The sequence below is a fragment of the Monodelphis domestica genome, chromosome 4 (assembly GCF_027887165.1).
Source record: "Monodelphis domestica isolate mMonDom1 chromosome 4, mMonDom1.pri, whole genome shotgun sequence".
Taxonomy (NCBI): domain Eukaryota; kingdom Metazoa; phylum Chordata; class Mammalia; order Didelphimorphia; family Didelphidae; genus Monodelphis; species Monodelphis domestica.
Genome location: NC_077230.1, coordinates 421249184 through 421271174, shown reverse-complemented (window position 1 = coordinate 421271174; position 21991 = coordinate 421249184). Strand labels below are relative to the sequence as shown.

Genomic DNA, 21991 nt, shown 5'->3' with positions numbered 1-21991 from the left:
TGTTATGAGATCTTTCCCTTCTTCCTCTCTAATATTACTTTTAATGCTTTCATCAGCTTTCATGAATTTATCTGTCATCTTTATGCAGATTATTCTCAGATTTATTTTTCCAGGTCTGATTTCTAGTCTTCATTCTTACTTCTCCAATTGCCCCTTAGACATGTTGAACTGGATGTACGATAGATGTCTTAAACTTAGTGTGTCCAAACCTGTATTCGTATCTTTTTCCTTGTAAAGATAATTTTAGGGTTGTGACCTAAACTAAATTAATTTTGGTCGCCAGGGGATATCCCAAATAAAATACCCAAGTCAGCTGGAAATTTATGGTGATTTTAATTAATATAGAGGAAAGAAAATAAGAAGAAAGGAGAGGTTCTGCCTGGCCTGTGTGAGGGGGACTTCAAATTAGTGGCTTTTAAGAGGATAGTATAAAGGTAAAGTAAAGGAGGAAGGGGTCAGCCTAAACTCCAAGGGGGCTCAGCTAAGATGCCTAAACCTGAACTAGCTTACTTAGCTTCTCCCAGTATAGTATCAAGGGAAAACTCACCGCCAAACCGGACAATAGCTGCCACCATGCCAAGATGTCGGAATGCTTAGCACACTGCCAGCCAGTCACCTTTCCGGGGAAAGAGACTGAAGAGAAGAAGTGAGTGAAATATATAGATGGTTTTACATCACTTTCCTGCGTCTCACATGTACCAATGATATTTTAGGCTTGACTTAGGACAGCCCAGGGATCTGTCAGTTGTTTCTGATTTGTCATTTGCTAGCACATGTCTATCAAAGGCCATCCTCCTAAATACTTAATCCTTAAGTATGGGTGTAGACATTCCTGATTTTGTTAGACTAAGTAGGGTGGAGTAATCCAAAGTTCACAAGACATTCCTGATTTTGTTAGACTAAGTAGGGTGGAGTAATTTAAAGTTCACACCCTAAAACCCTTCCCTCTTCCTAATCAGCTTTTAACTGTTGTGAGGGACCCCCCCCCCCCCATTGTCCTAGACTTCCAGACTCATATTCTAGGTGTGATCATTGACTCTATAGTCTCTCTCACTGCCTGGATATAACCTTGTGCCAAGACTTGTCAATTCTACCTTTTCAATATCTTTCTTATATGTTTGTATCCTCATTTCTGAAACCACCACCACCACCACAGTGTGTACCCTCAGTATCTCATGGCTAGGCTGGTATGGTCATCTGCTGGTGAGTCTTCTTGCCTCAAATCCTTCCACACTCCTGTCCATGTGCCACTCACCTGTCAAAGCAATCTTCCTAAGACACAAGTCTGACCAGATCATCCTACTCTACCTCTGTCTTAAATTCCAATAGCTCTCTGTTGGATCATAGATCAAATTTAAATTCATCTGGTGTTTAAAACCTTGGGTAAACTGGCCCTTTCTTGGCTTTCCAGTCTTCTTCTACCTGGTGACACTGGCCTCCTAAGGAGTCCTCACACTTTTCCCCATTTCCCCACATGGTGAATTTTCAAAGGCTGACTTGCATGTCTGGAATGCTCTCTCTTGTCTCCACCTCTCAGTTTTCTACGCTTTGACCTTCTTCAAAAAGCCTTCCTGGTTTCTCTTCTTCCTTGAGATGATCTCTGAATTATCCTGTATTTATCTGGTTAGATGTTTTTTCATGTTGCCTGCCCCATTAGATGAAGAGGTGCCTTGTGGGGCAGGGAGGGTTTTTGCATTTTTCTAGAACCCCAGTTCTAGTGCTTATAAATTCTTGTTGACTGACATCTAGTTTGAAATGACCATTAAAGCTGAAGAGACAGACTAAGACTGAATATAGAGCCTATAATTGAGCCTATGGAAACTTAAAAGATCAGTTATGTAGGCTAGGGGAAGAAGGGAAGATAACTGAACAGTTTTGGGGGAAACCTAGTGCTGTTAGGGCATGATTTGACTGGAGATCCGATGAGGGAGTGAACAGGAGAGAGACGCAGAAGAGGGAAGAGAATAGACTTGAAAACCTGCAGTGTATCCTGGGCATATATGGTCAGCACAGAGGAATGAGGTAGGGAGAAGACCTTGACAGTTTACCCAATCACTGGTAATTAGGAGAGAAAGTTTAGTCCAACGATGGAATCAGAAGTCTAGGAGAAAGAGGAAAGTGGAGCTCTGAGTATGGATAGATTGTTCTCTAGGTTAACTTGAGGGTCAGACCTAGTGGAGACAGTGACTTCCATAGATGCCATGATTGAAGGAATGGAGAAATTGTCTTGACATTCAGCAACTGGGCACAGATATGACTGTAGTATCTGATAATGGCAATTCTTGGAATGTGTCATTTCTTGTTTTGGGGAGTGACAGTGATATCACGTCCAACATCCAACTGCCCAGATACTAAAATGGGGAGATTGTATTCAATCTGTGCTCACAAACCTGTTTTGGGCCCTTTAGTTCATTTTTAGGAGCCATGGAAGTCAAGCCATGTGTAATTCCTGGTGACTCAGGGGCTGCAGGGATAGATGAACAGAGAGAAATAGTTTTAAAAGAAACAGCTTCCATTCTCTCTCTGTCTCTGTCTCTCTCTGTCTCTGTCTCTGTCTGTCTGTCTCTCTTTCTCTTTCTCTCTCTGTCTCTCTCTGTCACTCTCTGTCTCTTTGTCTCTCTCTCCCTCCCTCCCTCCCTCCCTTCTGTCATGCCTTGGGTATGAGGATTCTAAAAAATTGGGCAGAAAAAACCTTCTCAAGCCTGTGGAAAATGGTGCCAGCTGATCTATAGAAAAGACAGTTTATATTTGAATCTAAAGTAATCCCTAGGCACTTAATAATGGTTCAAAACACAGATTAACAGCAGACTATTGCCTACAAGTGATAGGAATTTTGGAGTTCCATAGCCAGGGCTGACTGGATCAGAAAGAGCAACTCCCCTGGCAGCAAGAGGAACCCAAACTCTGGTATGACCCCGACTCCCATCAATGTCAGAGAACCACCAGGGCAGTAACTGTGGACAATAGAATGAGCACCAGGGACAGTGGGAACTGACTATACCATAGGCCTCAGTGGCACAGGCCCCAATGGGTTGGGACATGGACAAAAAGCCATCAAGAATGTAACTGATTCATATAAGCTAAAAATGTTTAGGGCCTTTGCAGATGGCAGCCATGGATACTGCCTTATAGACATTAGGCCCAGGAAGCTCTAAATACCAAGGGAGGAATTGTGTTGTTGGCAGGTAGCTTGGTCTCAGGAAATGAGGGAGATGGGTGAGACCCCATAGAAGACAGGGGATAGGATTCAGAGGGGTCTATATAGGCAGTGATTTAGTATTTCTAGGCCCCATGCCTGCCTGCCACCCTTTTCCACTCTGACCCTTGAACTTACAACCCTACCTCAGAGGAAGTTGGTAGCCCAGTGGATAGAGCACTGGCATGGGATAATAAACTAAGTTCAAATGTAGCCTCACATACTGCTAGCTGTATGATGCTGGGCAAGCCTCTTATTTGCCTCAGTTTCCTCAAATGTAAAAAGAGCACTATATTACCTATTTTGTAGGATTGTTATGAAGATCCAATGAGTATCTTTGATCAGTACTTAGCCCACTACTTGACACATAACAGACTCTTCATAAATGCTTAATGACCTTTTCCCAATTTTATGTTAAATAAGGTATATATGTGGGAAAGGTTTGAGACATTTTTTACATTTCTGTGAATTTGCTCCTAAAAGGAGTCCTGATTCTCTTTTTGCTGCATATAGGCAGCCCAGGATCTGATTAGACCAAGAGGCTCTCAGTGAGTATCATTGATGAGCAGGACCCACTTTCTTCTTTCCTGAAACCAAATCCTATTCCTATCTTTTTGCCAAAGGCTCCTTCCAACTTATTTCTACTGGCAAGGCTTGAAACCTCATCTCCTTCTGGTCAGGGAGAAACTGCACCATACTTCCCACACTGAGGGTAGTAGGCAGCCATGTTGGGGCCAATACCCAGGTACATGTTAGGATCACTGGGCCTTCCCATTGGCCTGAAAATGGAATCCTTAGGACCTCTGGACCCTGGACTAGCACTCTTCTATATCTGGTATATTCACTCATTATTGTACAGGCTCTTTGTGAAGAGGGACTATCAAAATTAGCTCAGTCTAGTTTTCATTTGTTCACTGATGATCATTTTAAAACTTGGACTCGGAAACAACTGAGCTCAAGTCCAAACTCAGATACTCAATTGGGTTTCTCATCTGGAAACTTGCAATACTAACAGCTCTTCCCTAACTTACAAGGTGATTGTGAGGATCCAATGAGATAAGCTAGCTATGGAAAGCTCTTTGTAAACCGTAAAAGCCATAGAGAAATGTTAGCTCTCATCATTTGGCTTTTCAGTATGAACTATCTGATGGTGATCAAAGTGTGAGGATTTATTGAATGCTATCCCTTTGTTCTTGGCTCTTAGGAAGGTATTAGGCATTCTGATGGGTAATAATTTTTTAAAATCTCACATTTACTATATTTAAAGGCTTTGAGGCAATATGAATCCTTTAAAAAGTATGAAAGCCTTTAACAGGTCTGGAATCATGAATGAAGGCCTGACTACTTTCATTTTATAGGAGTTGTGTGAAGTATGAATCATCTGGAATTCATTATGCTGGGAATACTAAGTCAAGGTTTCTTGCATTGATTCCACTAAAAAATTTTTTTTCCAGTATATATCCCTGGATAAACATTAGGCGTTGATCTTGGAATAAAAGATTTCATTATGTTGCTAATGTGTTTCTCCAGTGTGTCTTCTGATGTCTAGGAAGGACTGAGTTCTATGTAAATGCTTTCCCATATACCTTACATTCATAAGTCTTTTCTTTAGTATGTATTTGCTGGTGTTGGAAAATATCTGAGAACTTTTTGAATGTTTTCTCACTTTTATTACATTTATATAGTTTCCCTCTAGAATGTATCTTTAGATACTTCATAAGTTATGAAAGCCCTTCCCACATTTCTTACATTTATGAGACTTCTCTCTACTATGTGTATTCAAATGCTTTTTAAATGAATCCTCTGAGGGAAGCCCTTTTCACATTCCTTATATTTATAGTTTCTTTCCAGTATGAATGACTTGATGTGCAATAATACTTGAATTCTGAATAATACCTTTCCCTACATTCATTACATTTATATGGTTTCTCTCCAGAATGGATCCTCTGGTGCTTGATAGCATGTGAGCTCTGACTGAAGCTTTTCCCACATTCATTACATTTATAAGGCTTCTCTCTCCTATGGATCCTCTGGTGCCTAACAAAGTTAACCAAAGCCCTTCTCACATTCCTTACATTTATAAGACTTTTCTCCAGTCTGAGTCTTCTTGGGCCTTACAAAGCTCACATTATGTTTGAAGACTTTCCCACATTCATTACATTTATGAGGCTTCTCTCCAATATGAATCATTTGATGTGAAATAAGATGTGGAACTTTATTTACTAAAGTCTTTCCCACATTCCTTACATTGGTAAGGCTTCTTCCCATTATGGATCCTTTGGTGCCTAACAGGATCGGAGGTGTTATTGAAGGCTTTCTCACATTCATCACATTTTTAAGGCTTCTTTTTTATAGAAATCTGTTGATGTAAAATAAGGCTTATGTTTTGAGAAAAGGTGCTCTCACATTCATTACATTTATAAACTTTTATTCTAGTTCCTGCTTTGCTCATGTCCCTCTACCTTAGAATAACAAAAGTCAGTCCTTTGAGATTGTTTTCACATCTTATGTTTTCCTTTAGAGTTGCTTCTTTGTTTTTGGTCTTAGGCTCTAAGTCTGAAAGAGATTGATTTTGAAGTTTGAATGTCCTCAGTTCCTAGAACTGAAAGAAAAGAAATTGGGGATGGGATAATGCAAATGTAAATGGTACCCAAATGAAAGGAGCTATATGACATGGAGCACCATCAAACCTTACCTGAGAATCTGTGGAGCTGATGAGCAAAAGAAAGGAAAGCAAGTGAGGGAGCCATCTAAAGAGGTGAGAAGAGACTGATATCTTTGAAAAGTAAGCACAGAGAATGAAGAATACCAACCAGTCAAGAGTGAAATGGGAGGTATTTAAAGCCCTCAATTAGAACTCTGGCAACAAAGAGGTAAGGGGAAAAGGATGGAGAGAAAATATCAGAGGGAGAGCAGGAATGAGAGGAGAGCATCTAGATAGAGTCATATCCCAAACGCTAATCACTTCAAGGTCAAGAGCCTTAACATCACACTGAGAGCAGGCACCAATGTTGTATTACAGGAGGAGTTGTCCCTTGAATTTGGAATAAGATCCCAATGGTGTGAAAATAGTTTGATCTTTCTTTTTTTCCTCTTAAACCTTACATTCTATCTTAGAATTGATACTATGTATTGGTTCCAAGGCAGAAGTGCAGTAGGGGCTAGGCAAATGGGGTTGAAGTGACTTGTCCAGAGTAACACAACTGGGAAGAGTCTGAGGCTAGATTTGGACCTAGGACTTCCTGTCTCTAGGCCTGGCTCTCAATCCACTGAGCCACCCAGGTGTCCTTCCCCCCCTTTTTTCCCATTGAATCTTCATAAACTACTAAGAGGAAACTACTAAAGGGCATATTATTAATATTTTACAGATGAGCAAATGAGGTTTATAGAATCTCTTGCCCAGGGTCAACAGTGAAGTGACTAAGAGCTCACATTCAGGTGATGTTTTCAGTGCCCAAATCATTTTCCTAAGACCATTCTTGGGTTTAAGATGGTCATTAGAATCCTCCCCAGTGTCCATCCCTTCTGCAACCCGGACCTCATATTCCCTCAACTATTTCTGGTTCTTTGGGTATCAAAAAGAGACAAAAGTGTGGCATTAGGGCCCCAGAAGGAATATGGCATGGCCCAGGTGCCAGGGATCATGTTTTCTTTGGGGGTTCTGCAGGGTGAGGCAGTCAGGGGAGTGAGCAGCAAAAGCAGAAACTTCTGACTATCCCTTCCATACCCATCTTTAAAAAGTACCTCAAAAAGACAGGAATCCAAACCCAGTAACAAGATGGAGTCATGGGACTCTCCTGCTGAATACAACTTGAAAGGTAGGCAGAGTTTTTTTCCATAGTATAAAGGGGAGAGTGGAAACAAGACTGGGCTGGCTGAATTTAATAACACCCTCTCCTTCTCTCCCCCCACCCCCCATTAGAGGTAGGCTGACTTTGGGATCCTCAGGCTGGGGACCACAAAGCAGTGCCTCAGATACACCACTTGAGGTTCTGAGTTCTGACAAAGGCTGGCAGGGTGGGTGGTGGGTGGGGCATCTGGCTAGGTACCCTGGCCTCCCTGGCTGTCTACCGTGAAAATTTGGCCCCAGGGCAGGTTAGCTCAACTGGCCTAATCCCTAATACTAGGAGAGGAGAGAGAAGATTGAAGACTCAGCCTCAGGGCAGAGCAGCTTCAATAAATAAGCAGAGGGGCTAGTTTAGGGGGGGAAAAGAGAAAACAGTCAAGTACAGGGAAAAAAAGAAGGCAAGGATTGAAAACTCCTATGGGGATAAAGACCAAAGAACAGAACCAAAAGAGGATGATGGGATCCAAGGAACTTGCTAAACCTAAAAAACTTGCTAAACCCAAGCTAAACCTAAAAATAAAAAGAAAACAAAACAAGACAAACAAGCAAACAAAAACCACCCAATCTGGGAATTGGACTCAGGCTCTCAAAGAGCTCAAAAATTAATTCACAAATCAAATAAGACAGGTTGAAGAAAAATGGGAAAAACAAAACAACAACTTAAGAAACAAAATAGGTCATCTGGAAAAGAAGGCACATATGAATCACAGGAAAAATCAGTGTCTTAAAAGGCAGAATTGACTTGCTAGAAAAGGAGGCCAAAAAATTAAATGACTTGAAAAGAAAAATGGACCAAATGGGAAGGGAGGATCAAAAGGCTATGGAAGAAATTTATTTTTAAAAAATTAGAATTGAGCAAATAGAAGGTAATGATTTCACAAGATATCTTTGGGGGCTCACCAGGAATGATTTACTCTTGCTTTACAGGCATTCCAGCAACATGAGGTCTGAAGTATAGGGCAGGGTAATGGGGACAATCAATTTATTTAATTGGTTTAGGGTATTTTTCCATGGTTACAAGATTCATGTTCTTTCTCTCCCCTCCTCTCACCCTTCTCCCGTGAGCAATTTCACTGGGTTTTACATGTGTCAATGATCCAGACCTATTTCAATATTATTAACATTTGCATTAGGGTGATCATTTAGAGTTTATGTCCCCAATTATATCCCCATCGAACCATGTGACTAAGCAGTTGTTTTTCTTCTGTGTTTTTACTCCCACAGTTCTTTCTCTGGATGTGGATAGTGTTCTCTCTCAAAAGTCCCTCAAAATTAAAGGACAAAAATCTTAAGGGATACCTTGTCACTAAGTTGTCATGACATTGATGACAAGGTTTATTATTTCAAGAGACTGAGGAGCAGTGTGCTATGTAGGAAGAGAACCATGTCACAAAAACAGAAAAGAAGGAAGAGGATTAAAGTCAACCAAGGCAAATCCTGCAGAGAAATCAAGTCAAATCAGTACTGATAAAAAGCCATTAGTCTTGTTAGATAAGATATCATTGGTAACTTTGGAGTAAAGCCACTGTACTCTGCTTGCCTCAGTTTCCTCATCAGTCAAATGAGTTTATGGCAACCCACTTCAATATTTTGCCAAGAAAATCCAAATGGGGTCTTGGAGTGAGACCCAACTAGAATGACTTAAAAACAAATGGCCAGGTTCTGTCCTCTGAGGACAAACAGAATAAACCTAATCCCTTCTTTATGAAACAGACTTTCAAGTGTGAAGAGGAAGAGTATTTCCTCTTCAGGCTTTTCTCTAGGCTATACTATGCATTTTTATGAATATCTCAAATGATTTTCATTGGAGTAGAATTCAGGGCTCATTGGAATCCTGATATTCCTTTTACAAAATAGGTCCAAATAACATTTATAAAACCCTTTAAAGCTTAAAATCTTCCTTACTACACCCATAGGAAGTAGTTGCTATCCTTGTCCCCATGTTAGAGATGAGGAGGCAGATTATTGATGGGATAATAGTGGGGCAATGACCTCCATATTACTGTAAATCACCTCTATTGCAGCCAAATAGCTTTTTCAGGGCCACATCAAGGGATTCCTTTTATGCTTGGAATCCTCTAAAACCCCAAACTTTTTTTTCAGAAGTTTATGCAAACCTGTCTCCTTCCATTGATTCTCTATTGTATTTGATTCTCTTACATCCCAGTTCATTGCTCAAAAATATCAAAATTCTTTGTGATACTGATTTATCATCCATTGTGTTCCCCCTCCTCTGAAGATTTGTGTGTTCCAAAAGTTCTGAGCTCTCATTGCTTTTGCAGATCCAGCTTTTGTCTTTGCCCTTGCTTCTTCACTTATACATAGTCTACACTGGATTTAGACCAGAAATCCTATTCTGCCTGATCAGGTTATCACTAATTGGAAAAAGTCTGACTTATCACCTCAGGAATTAGCTATGTCAGAATTTGACTTTGCTGTTCCTTGAGCTGCTGAGATAACAGAAGAACATTTTTAAAAGTTGGAGTCATAAGGTTTTGATTGTGATGATGTCTGGTATATAGCTTCCATTTCAGCTTTTTTTGCATGTTTAAGCATATCATTCATTTTATTGATCATATTCTCAATTAAGAATGATGTCAGGGTCTCTAAGAGCATGTCTACCACAGAAGTAATATAAAGTATATATTTTATTTGTGCAAATTATGCTATGTCTATTAATAAGGTTTCTTTCCCCCTTAATATGAAGCTTATATACACAGTGGAAATAAACTAATTTACTATTCAACCTGGTTAAGTTTATCATAGTTTGAAACTTGGTGAAATTAAATACTTGTATAAGCATTGATAATTCAGAAAGGCTTTTATCCATAAAAGGGGCTATTCCTGACTTTTTTAAGTATGAAAAAAATTACTGTCATTTCTAACTTCCTTCTTTCCATAATATTCTCTTATAAAAAAGATTAAAAAAGAAAAATAATAGTCCAGCAACCAATGCATTGACTGAGTCTAACAATATACACATGCCATCAATAGCCTCCAACCTCTTCTATGAAGGGAGGGAGGTACATTTTCTTAGTTTCTTTCTGCGGCTATGCTTGGATTGGTATTGCTGCCACTGTGCATATTATTTTGCTGGTTCTACTGCTTTCACTCGTAATTCTTTTTAGGTTTCTCTGAATTATTTTTTTTCATGGTGTAGTAAGTTTCCATTATGGTCATGGATTACAATATTTTGAGACATTTCCTACTCATTGTCAAGTGCTCTATAAAGGAACATTTGGAGTAAAGAGAAGCAGAGAGAAGAACCCAGGTAAATTTGAAAAACTGATGAGCAACTACAATAGATTTAAGTTTAAGCCCTTAGAGTTTAAAATTTTGTCATTTTCCAACAGCTGTTTTGCCGTTAGATGAAAAGTGAGTCTTTTCACATGAAATATAAAAATGATTTGAAACAGATTCTTTTCTGAAATAGATTTAGGGACTCACAAATGAAAGGCATGTTTGTATGAGCAGACCTATCTACTTTAACTTTAGTTAAGTACCTGATAAAGAAGTGTACTTTCTCAGTTGAATAACCCTCCAGTGACTTTTACTAATGGAATGTGAAATCATGGCCATTTAAATAGGATTTTAATCCATAAATAGCAATTCTACATTAGGTTGTAATAAGAGTTGTCTATGAGGCATAGGAGTTTATATTGTAGATCAGTGGGTAGCTTCCTACTGAAGAGCAGAAGAAATAAAAAATTCAAAAGCAGAATCTTGTATAGAAACAATTCTTTCAAGATTTAATTTTACAAGGGAATTGGTTCTATTTGTTTCTACTGTTTCTTCCTTACATTTGTAGCATTCTCTTTGACTTTTTAAAGTGCTTTCATAGCTTTTATGTAGTTGTAAGAATTGTATACTTTACATAATATTTTCTTTATTCAATTATTTACATAGTATATTCTTTATTGATAGTTTTTTTCTCAGTGTTTTCTGAATTAGTCAGTAAACAAATCATAGCCTACTTTGTGAACAGAGATATATTAAAGTTTTGATTGGGTTAAATTGTGAAGTGGGATTAACTTGAGGCTGTGAACAATATGTCAAATATGAGGGGATTGTTTTGTGATTGTACCTTAAATACAGTACCTCATGGAATATAACCTTTGAAAGTAAATTTAATTTCACAAATTAATTTTAAGTTGATTTTAATTTCACTAATAAAATTAAATTGGAAAAAATAGCATAAAGAATTCTGTGGCTCAGCATAAGCTGAGGTTACCAAGAGAAGTAAAGGACAGCACATTTTTGGGGGTGAAGTTTGATTCTTTATTATCTCTATTGGAAAGGGAAAAGAGATTCTTGGCATGGATGGGATGATGAGAATTGAAACTCAAGGGAAGGTAGAGAATTGCTTAATTCTCATTTTCCTTCTGTTTTGGAGACAATGAGAATGATTTTTACACTGGAAATGATAGACCAGAAATGTTAACTAGGAATTAGTACCCAAGAAAATTGAAGAAAGGAATAGTAAGAGATCCCCTAATGGCTTCAGTGTTTCTAAGTAGAATGGGTTTCTTGAAAGGTGGTGGGGTCTCCCCCATTCAAGGTCTCCTTCTTCAGAGGTCTTTTTAGAGACCAGTTTGCCACATACTAGGTATGTGGCAGCATAGGGCCTTTTCCTATAAGGGTTAGATTTGATAGCATCTGAGGTCCTTTCAAAACCTCTGTAGTCTGGCTTGAGAGCTCTATGTTTAAGTGAGATTACATGCTCCAAAGTTACCAATCATCTTTTAGCTGACAAGTCTACTGATTTGACTTGACTTCTTTGAAGGATTTGCCACAGTTGACTTTATTCTTCTTCCTTCTTTTCTCTGTTTTTGTGACATGATTCTCTCTTGGTTCTCTTCTTATGTAGCACACTGCTCCTCGGTCTTTTGAAATAATAAACCTTGTCATTAGTGTTATGACATCTTACTGGTATGGTGCCCCTTAGATTTGTCTTGTTTTCTCTTCTCTTTTCTCTCTCTGTACTTTCAGTGCCCCAGTAGGCAACTTGCCCTCTAGAAAATGAGGTTGATCACTCCCATTACCCTGACCTATACTTCAAAGCACGTGTACATTTCTAGAATGGCTGCAGAGCAAGAATGATCCTTAGAGAACCCTCAAAGAAAGCATGATCCCTGGCACATGGACCATGCCATATTTCCCCTGCGACCCTACTGCCACACTTCTGTCTCTTTGATACCCAAAGAACCAGAAATAATTGAGGGAAAACGAGGTCCAGGTTGCAGAAAGGAAAGAAATTGGGAAGGATTCTAATCACCATCTTAAACCCAGGAATGATCTGAGGAAAGTGATTTGGGCACTGAAAGTATCACCTGAGTGTGAGCTCTTAGTCACTTCATTGTTGACCCTGGGCAAGACACTCTGTGAACCTTATTTGCTAATCTCTAAAATAGAAATAACATGCCCTTTAGTAGCTTCCTTTTAGTAGTTTATGAAGATTCAGTGACGGAATGTATGGAAAGCACTTGGCAAAATGTCCAGCCTCCTAATAATGCCTCCTATTAGGATGTTGATGAATTAGGACACTTGGGTCCCAAAGGCAGAGAAACAGAGATCTTCTTCCAAATATCTTCTTTTTTCAGTAAAGGAAATCTAAAAGTCAAAAAAGTTGAAACTATTTGTCCACCATCCCAAAGATATTAGGCAATAGAGCTGAGATTTTTATTCCCAATTCAAGGAAATAATGTCAATATAACACAATGTCAATGACTGCTCTTATTTTCATGTTAGGCTCTTGACTTGGAGGCTGACTCCAGATGGTTTCCCCATATCTTTGGTCTTCTGGTTGTTTTTCTCTATTCTTTGCCCCTTATTCCTTTGCTTGTTGTTGTTCAGTTGTTTCAGTCATGTCAGACTCTTTATGATCCAATTTGGGGTTTTCTTTGCAAAGAAACTGAAGTGGTTGGCCATTGCCTTCTCCAACTATTCTTACAAATGAAGAACTGAGGGAGAATGAAGTTCCTTGACCAGAGTCACATAGCTAGTAAATATCTGAACCCAGATTTGAGCTCAGGAAAATGTCTCCCTGACTGCAGGCCCACTGTGTCACCTAGCTGTCTTCACCTCTTTGTTAGCAGTATTATAATCTAGAGTTTGGAACACCTCCCATTCTACACTGACTAGCTGGTATTCTTCATTCTCTGTGCTTACCTTACAAAGACATCAGTCTCGCTCCCACCTTACTAGCTTTCCTTTGCCTTTGCTCATCGTCTCCACAGATAGTCAGACCTGGTTTGATGATACTCAATACTATGTGGATCTTGTATCTGGGTATGATGTACATTTGCATTATCCCATTCCCAGTTTCCTTTCTCCCAGTTCTGATAACTGGGGTCATTCAAACTTTCTATCAATCTCTTTCAGACTTGGAGCCTCGGACTAAAAACAAAGAGGCAACTCCAAAGGAGATCAGAATAGGTGAAGAATCATCCCCATTGGTGAAAGTTGAAAGACTCAAAGGGGCTGACTTTTGTTCTTCTCCACTTGGGGAATATGGGGAAAGTGAGAACCTGGTAAAGCAGCAGCCAGTAAAGCAGGAGAGTGAGGTAAGAAAAATGATTAAACATCAGAAGATGCCAACTGGAAAGAAATGTTATAAATATAAAGAATGTGGGAAATCCTTCAGTCATGGCTCAGACTTGGTTAAGCACCAGAGGATTCACCCAGGAAACAAGCTTTATAAATGTAATGAATGTGGGAAAACCTTCTCTCGATTTGCAAAGCTCACTCAGCATCAGAAGATCCATGCTAAAGTGAAGGTTTATAAATGTAATGAATGTGGGAAAACATTTACACAAAACTCAGTTCTCCTTCTTCATCAAAGGATGCATACTGGAGAGAAGCCATATAAATGTGACAAATGTGGGAAAGCCTTCATTTACAACTCAAGCCTTGTCAAGCATCAGAAGATTCATACTGGAGAGAAGCCTTATAAATGTAAAGAATGTGGGAAAGCCTTCAGTCAGAGCTCAGATTTTGTTAGGCACCAGGGGATCCACAGTGGAGAGAAAGAGAAGCTTTATAAATGTAATGAATGTGAGAAAGTCTTCCCTAGTTTTCCAAAGCTCACTCATCACCAAAAGGTCCATACTAAAGTGAAGGTTTATAAATGTAATGAATGTGGGAAAACATATACTCAAAACTCATTCCTTCTTCATCATCAAAAGATACATACCGGAGAGAAGCCATATAAATGTGATGAATGTGGAAAAGCCTTCATTTACAATTCAAGTCTTGTCAAGCATCAGAAGATTCACACTGGAGAGAAGCCTTTTAAATGTAATGAATGTGGGAAAGCCTTCACTCAGAGCTCAGATGTTGTTAGGCACCAGAGAATCCATACTGGAGAAAAGCCTTATAAATGTGACGAGTGTGGGAGAGCCTTCAGTCAAAGCTCAGATGTTGTTAAGCACCAGAGGATCCACAGTGGAGAGAAGCCTTATCAATGTAAGGAATGTGGGAAAGCCTTTATTCGAAGTTCAAGTCTTACTGCACATCAGATGATTCACACTGGAGACAAGCCTTATAAATGTAATGAGTGTGGGAAAGGCTTCCCTCAGTTCTCAAAGCTTACTCAACATCAGAAGATCCATACTAGAGTGAAAGTTTATAAATGCAAGGAATGTGGAAAAATCTTTCCTCAAAACACAAGTCTGGTTTTACATCAACAGATTCATAAAAGAGAGAAGCCTTATAAATGTGATGAATGTGGGAAAGCCTTCACTCAAAGATCCCACCTTACTCAACATTTGAATACACATACTGGAGAGAAGCCTCATAAATGTAAAGAATGTGGGAAGGGCTTCAGTCATGGCTCAAACCTTATTAAGCACCGAAGGATTCATACAGGAGGGAAACCATATAAATGTAATGAATGTGGGAAAGCCTTCAGTCAGAGCTCAGCCCTTGTCAAACACCAGAGGATCCATACTGGAGAGAAGCCTTATAAATGCAATGACTGTGGGAAAGCTTTCAGGCAGAGCTCAAATCTTATTTCACATCAAATGATTCATACTGGAGAAAAGCCTCATAAATGTAATGAATGTGGGAAAAGCTTCAGTCATATCTCAGACCTTGTTAGGCACCAGAGGATCCATACTGGAGAGAAGCCTTATAAATGTAAGGAATGTGGAAAAGCCTTCAGTCAGAGCTCAGTCCTTGTTAAGCACCAGAGGATTCACAGTGGGGACAAGCCTTATAAATGTAATGAATGTGGGAGAGCCTTTATTCTGAGCTCAAGTCTTATTGCCCATCAAATGATTCATACTGGAGAGAAGCCTTATAAATGTAATGAATGTGGGAAAGGCTTCATTGAGAGTTCAGCTCTTATTGTACATCAGAGGATTCATACTGGAGAGAAGCCTTATACTTGTAATGAGTGTGGGAAAGCCTTCACTCGGAACTTAAATTTAATTGTACATCAGATGGTTCATACTGGAGAGAAACCATATTCATGTAATGAATGTGGGAAATCCTTCAGTCATGGCTCAGGCCTAGTTAAGCACCAGAGGATTCATACTGGAGAGAATCCTTATAAATGTAACGTATGTGGGAAAGCTTTTAAACAGAGCTCAAACCTTATTCGACATCAAAAGATTCATACTGGAGAGAAGCCTTATAAATGTAAGGAATGTGGGAAAGCCTTCACTCAGAGGTTCCACTTAAAAAAACATCTGAATACACATACTGGAGAGAAGCCTTATAAATGTAAGGAATGTGGGAAAGGCTTCAATCATGACTCAAACCTTATTAAGCATAGAAAGGTCCATTCTGGAGGAAAACCATATAAATGTAATGAATGTGGGAAAGCATTCAAAAGGTTCTCAGGTGTTTTCCAGCACCAGCGTATTCATACTAGAGAAAAGTCTTATAAATGTAAGGAATGTGGGAAAGCATTTACTCAGAAGTCAGTCCTTCTTAGACATCAGAAGACTCACACTGGAGAAACATATTAACAACATAATTAAATTCTTTATTCAGATCAGTTCTTAATATCTATTCAAGGATGCATACTGGAGCAAAGTCTTTTGAGGGGAATCAATGTATAAAACCTTGAGTTAGTATTTTCCAGCTTAATAAACACCAGATGATTCATACTTCACAGAACTCTTAGAAAATGAAAGTGGTCAAGCCTTCATTCATAGTTCCAGATCTTGTCAAAAACTAAATTATTGGGGTAGCTAGGCAGTACAGTGGATAGAGCACCAGACCTGAAGTCAGGAGAACCCAGGTTCAGATTTTCTTAGCTGTATAACCCTGAGCAAGTCACTTTACCCCTATTGTCTAGCCCTTGCCATTCTTCTGATTTAGGATTAATACTAAGACAGAAGGTAAGTGTTTTTTTTTTTTAAAGGCTAGAGGATTCATACTGCTTCAAAGCCTTATAATCATAGTAAATATGGGACATTTTCTGTGTCATTCCCCATCCTTACACTTTGGTTACCATCAGATAGTTCATACTGAAAAGAAGCTAAATGTTGAGGGCTAACATTTCTCTATTGCCTTTAAGGTTTACAAAGCACTTTCCATAGCTAGCTTATCTTATTGGATCTTCACAATAACCTTGTAAGTTAGGGAGTAGCTGTTAGTATTGCAAGTTTCCAGATGAGAAACCCGAGTGATGCCTAGGGTCACAGTGTCTGAGGCTGGATTTGAGCCCAATTGTTCCTGAGATCAGATTTTTCTATTGGGCTACATTCCATATATACTGAGTAAGGCAAGTCTGGTATAGTAGGCCAATCCAATCTTTAAAATTATATCATCATGAACAAGTGAAAACTAGATTGAGCTGACTTTGACAGTCTCTCTTCACAGAGAACCTGTACAGTAATGAGTACCAGATGTAGAAGAGCGCTGATCCAGGGTGGATTGAAGGGTCCAGAAGTCCTAAGGGCTCAGTTTTCAGGCCAATGGGAAGGTCCAGTTGTCCTAATATGCACCTGGGTATTGACCCCCAATACTGCCTACCACCCTCAGTAATCAGGGAGTTTGGATCAGAGTCAGAATGCAGGTAGGGAACTGAGTTCTCTCTGACCAGAAGGGGATGAGGTTTCAGACCTTGCCAGTAGAAAGAGGTTGGAAGGAGCCTTTGGCAAAAAGATAGGGAAAGGATTGGTTTCAGGAAAGAGGAAAGTGGGTCCTGCTCATCAGTGATATTAAGGGCTTCTTGGTCCAATGAAATAGTCTCCTGGGCTACCTGTATGTAGAAAGAAAACCAGGACTCCTTCTGGAGCAAATTCACAGAAATGTAACAAATATCTCAAATCTTTCCTACATAAAAACTTTAACATAAAATTGTTGGGAAAGGGTAATTAAGCACTTATGAAGAGTCTGTTATGTGTCAAGTAGTGGGCTAAGTACTGGTCAAAGATACTCTCATTGGATCCTCATAACAATCCTACAAAGTAGGTAATAATAAGGTTTGAGGAAACTGAGGCAAATAGAGACTTACCCAGCATCACATAGCTAGAAATGTGTGAGGCCAGATTTGAACTCAGTTCATCACTCCCTGCCAGTGCTGTATCCATTGGGCTACCAACTTCTCAATCAGAGGAATCTCAGTGGAGATTAAAAACTACCTGTCATTTAGTCTAGATATGTATTTCCATATTATTTTTCCTGTAAGTAACAATATTGTTTTATCTTTCTTGAACCATTATATAATTAATTTTCTTTTAATGAGATAATTGAAACATTTTGTTTTAGGGTAATTACTCAATTTGCCTGTAGACATTTTCTTATTATTTTATCAAAAGAATGTGAAATCACATTTAACCTTCCATTTCTATGGAATCCAAATCCTTACATTGATCTGATTGTTTTCCCAGGGACCACCATTAGTAAATGGGGAGGTAGGGTTGTGAGTTCAAGGGTCATAGTGGAAAAGGGTGGCAGGCAGGCATGGGGCCTAGAAATACTAAATCACTGCCTATATAGACCCCTCTGAATCCTATCCCCTGTCTTCTATGGGGTCTCACCCATCTCCCTCATTTCCTGAGACCAAGCTACCTGCCAACAACACAATTCCTCCCTTGGTATTTAGAGCTTCCTGAGCCTAATGTCTATAAGGCAGTATCCATGGCTGCCATCTGCAAAGGCCTTAAACATTTTTAGCTTATATGAATCAGTTACATTCTTGATTACCTTTGTCCATGTCCCAACCCATTGGGGCCTGTGCCATTGAGGCCTATGGTATAGTCAGCTCCCACTGTCCCTGGTGCTCATTCTACTGCCCACTGTGGCCACTGGGTCCCCTGCCTGTGTCCACTGCCATTGTGCTCTGAGTTCTGAGCATTGTTGCTGGTGTCATTGACCCTCTCATCCCCTCCTAATGCTTTCCTGACCACTTGTGCTGAGACAGGACTACTGCAGAGAGCACTGTCTGAATGCTGAGGCCCAGCAATGCCCTCCTGGGCCAGAATGGTTCTGCCTACTGCACTGACAAGGGCTCAGATACCCAATGCTAGTGCCCCAGAGCAAGACGGTTACTGCCCTGGTAGCTCTCTGACTGTGATTGCTGATCAGTAGTCCCAAATTCTGTGTTTCTAGAGGGGCCTGGGGTCAAGGCCTCAGTATCCCTCCAGCCAGGTAACCTCCCTGCTCCACTTCCCACTATCTGCTCCTCAGTGGACCTCATCCTCTGTCATTACACTGGGGGCTCCTTGAGGAGGAACTGCCTTTTTTTTCCCCCTTTCTTTGCAAACCTAGTGCTTAACACACTGCCTGGCTGGGTACAGCTATTCAGTAAATGTTTATTCATTTGGCTTATCCCTTAATGGATCTCTAGTGCTAAACAGTCCCAAACAGGCCATTAATCAAGGTCCTAAAATAGAGCCTCAAAATATCAATGTCTGGACAGTGAGAGATGAGACAGGGTTTACCTGGGGGGCCTTGAGATCACTATCAATCCCCCAAACAAAACATGATGCCAGTTTAATACAGAAGGCTTGACATATGTGTTTGGGATTGCTGAAAGAATCATTTATAAAATATCTGACTTGCCAGAACTCATTTGCTTATCCATTGCATGGATATATTCACTGAGAATACCACTCAGTTGTGGCAGTTGCCTTCTTCATCCCCATAGAGAGGTGACTCATTGTAGATGAATAATGTACACCAAGTAGGCCAAATATATCCGAAATAAGTCAAAGAAAAGGGATTTTGTTGGACCAGCTTGTTTATATTAGTTCTTTTTGTGGCAGGGAAAACAAGAAACTAAGAATGACTTCCCATTGGAGAATGGCTAAAACCAATTGCCATATGTGAATGTAACCAATATTATTGTTCCATAAGAAATGGCAAAATGGAATCTTTTAAAGAAAACCTGGACTATTTCTGTGACTGATGCAGAAAAAGGTCAATGAAGCTAGGAGATCCATTTATATAATGATAGCATCCTTCAGAGAAGCGACTTTGACAGACTTTCAAACTGAACAGTGCAGTGAGAAACCACCAATGCAGAAGAATGAAGAAGAAATACACTATTCAGGTCTTAGCAGAGAGGTGATGAATGTATGGTTCAGAAAGAGACCCATGTTTTTGGATGTGTCCAGTGTGGGGATTGATTTTGCCTATGTATTTAGCTATCTAATTAAGACTTTGTTTTCTGTATAAAAAACAAAGGATGTTTATGCTCTGATATGCAACATTTATTTCAATATAATTTATTGTCTTACAGTGATATTGCTCTGAATTCAAATTCAGACAATGAACCACACCGCCAAAGAAGGCATTCTTTATCTTGTTACTTTAAAAAAAAATGTATTTCAATTCACTGTCTTGGTCTTGATGGGGTAGCACTGCGAATGATGTATACCGAAAAGATTTCTTGAAAAAAAGTTAATATGAATGCCTTTAAAGTGGACAACACTTGTATTTTGAAATTATTGTATTTGCAAAACATGTATAATAAAATTTAAAGGTGTGATAAAATATGTATTAGTAAATATTTTTTAAGTACCTACTATGTGCCAGGGCACTATGCTAAGTGCTGAAGATACAGAAAGAAGTAAAAGATAGTCCTTGTCTTCAATGAGCTTATAATCTAATTTAGATCTTACAATAAAAATAAAATGAAAGCCAGGCTTGATGACTAATAACTGCAGTCCTGCTCTTGTGGTGGGCTGTGTGGCTGGAGCATTCTTTGAGTTCAGGTGTTCTAGGTCTCAATAGAGTTAACACTTGTGTGGTGTATACACTTTTAAGTCCAGCCCAAACAAGACGAGCCTCACAGAACAGAGGGCTTCCTAAAGAGGGATAAGCCAGCCTAGCTTGGCAAAATGAAGTAAATTCATTCTTTGTTGCCAATTAATATTCAGATTTCACTCACGAGTACTTCATACTGGGCAAGATAAGGAGACCTAGTTTCAAAATAAACGTTAAAAAGAATTTTTACGTTAAACATTAAAATGATTTTCATTAAAATGAAAATGAAAATACAAATAGAAATGAAAAAGAATGTCCCAGTGGAACTCCGGAGTTTGAATCCCACCTCTCTTGCATGTACTAGCTGTATACTGAAAGGGAAGTCCCTTCACCTCTAATGCTGTTTTCTCATCTGTAAAGTGAGATTGGTGGATTAGGTTGCACGTCAAGCCCCAGGGAGGAACTAGAATAAATGAACATCTTGTGGAATCAGAATCAATACTTAAAGGGAAGCCAATAGCCATTCTTACAGCCTCTGCCTTATTCCCCAGGACAGTTTCCATACTTTTGAAGTGGACTTATATGGACATTCCTTAAGTTTCCAGTTCTTTGCCACCATAAAAAGAGCAGCTAGAAATATTTTTGTACCAGTATGTCCTTTCCTCCTAGCTCTAATCCCTTTGAGATTCAGACCTAGAAGTACTATTATTGTTGGATCAGTTTCCCATCCTGTTGATATCAGTCACCCTACTCTCCCTCAAATCTTCAATCTTTCCTAATGTACTGACTCCTCTGGTGCTCATGTTACACACTCTTGTTGTCCCCATCCTTAAAGTCAGCATCTCTTAAACCTGCTTTTCTAACTAGCTATCTCCTTCTATCTTTCCTACTCCTGGATATCTGGAAGAATGGTAGCACCAACAACAGTGATAACTTAGGAAGAAGAGAAGATAATAAAGTTTTGAGTTCAGGTTTGGACATGCTGAGGTTAAGAGGTCAATTCATCATGTCCAATGGGCAATTAGAGAGGTGAGAATGTAGGACTGAATAAATAAATCTGAGAATCGTTGGGGTATTATTTAAAATAATCATTTAACCAACTTCAGTTTTTGAATTGGAGCTTTCTCCCAGAGTTTGCCTTCACCTCCCTTCTCTTGCCCTTTGTGTGGGATGATCAATCCTGACACGTCTTACCTTGGGTCCACTGAATTCCAGGCTGGATCCCACTAACTAATCACCCCTATGCCAATGAACAGTCATGACTTAGTTGTACTTTTCAGTTCCTGTTAGCCAGTCCAGAGGAATGAACAAGTATTGGGCTAAGAGTTTTACAGGTATCACCTCATGCAAATACAGCAGGGAGGTGCTATGATGATGTCCATTTTACAGTTGAGGAAACTGAGACAGGCAGAGATTTAAGAAATTTGCCCCAAGTATCAGAAGGTAGTAAATGTGCAACTGATTTGAACTCAAGCCTGCTGATTCTAGGCTCAGCTCTCCATCCATTGACTCACTCAGCTTTTCCACATCCATCTTAAGTACATGGAGACCACCCATCTGAGAGCAAACTCCTACCTCTGCCTCCTGAAGGGATTAGACTAGGATTAACTTTTTTTTTTTTTTAAGCCCTCACCTTCCATCTTAGAATCAATACTGTGTATTGGTTCTAAGGCAGAAGAGTGGTAAGGGCTAGGCAATGAGGGTCAAGTGACTTGCCCAGGGTCACACAGCTGGGAAGTGTCTGAGGCCAGATTGAACTCGGGACCTCCCATCTCTAGGCCTGG

General features: G+C 39.6%; 2 protein-coding genes across 2 annotated transcripts in view; both read left to right on the top strand.

Annotated features, from left to right (window-relative positions):
- Nucleotides 1–19994, top strand: part of LOC130453944 (zinc finger protein 665-like) — a 104897-nt gene extending 84903 nt beyond the window's left edge. The window contains exon 3 of the mRNA XM_056796282.1: nucleotides 13425–19994. Coding sequence (XP_056652260.1) covers nucleotides 13425–16015 — 2591 coding nt within the window. The 3' untranslated portion in view covers nucleotides 16016–19994. The remainder of the gene's footprint in view (nucleotides 1–13424) is intronic.
- LOC100010077 (zinc finger protein 665-like) overlaps nucleotides 13470–21991 on the top strand; it is a 131891-nt gene continuing 123369 nt past the window's right edge. Inside the window, exon 1 of the mRNA XM_056796286.1 lies at nucleotides 13470–13606. The gene's annotated coding sequence lies outside the window, so the exon portion shown is untranslated. The remainder of the gene's footprint in view (nucleotides 13607–21991) is intronic.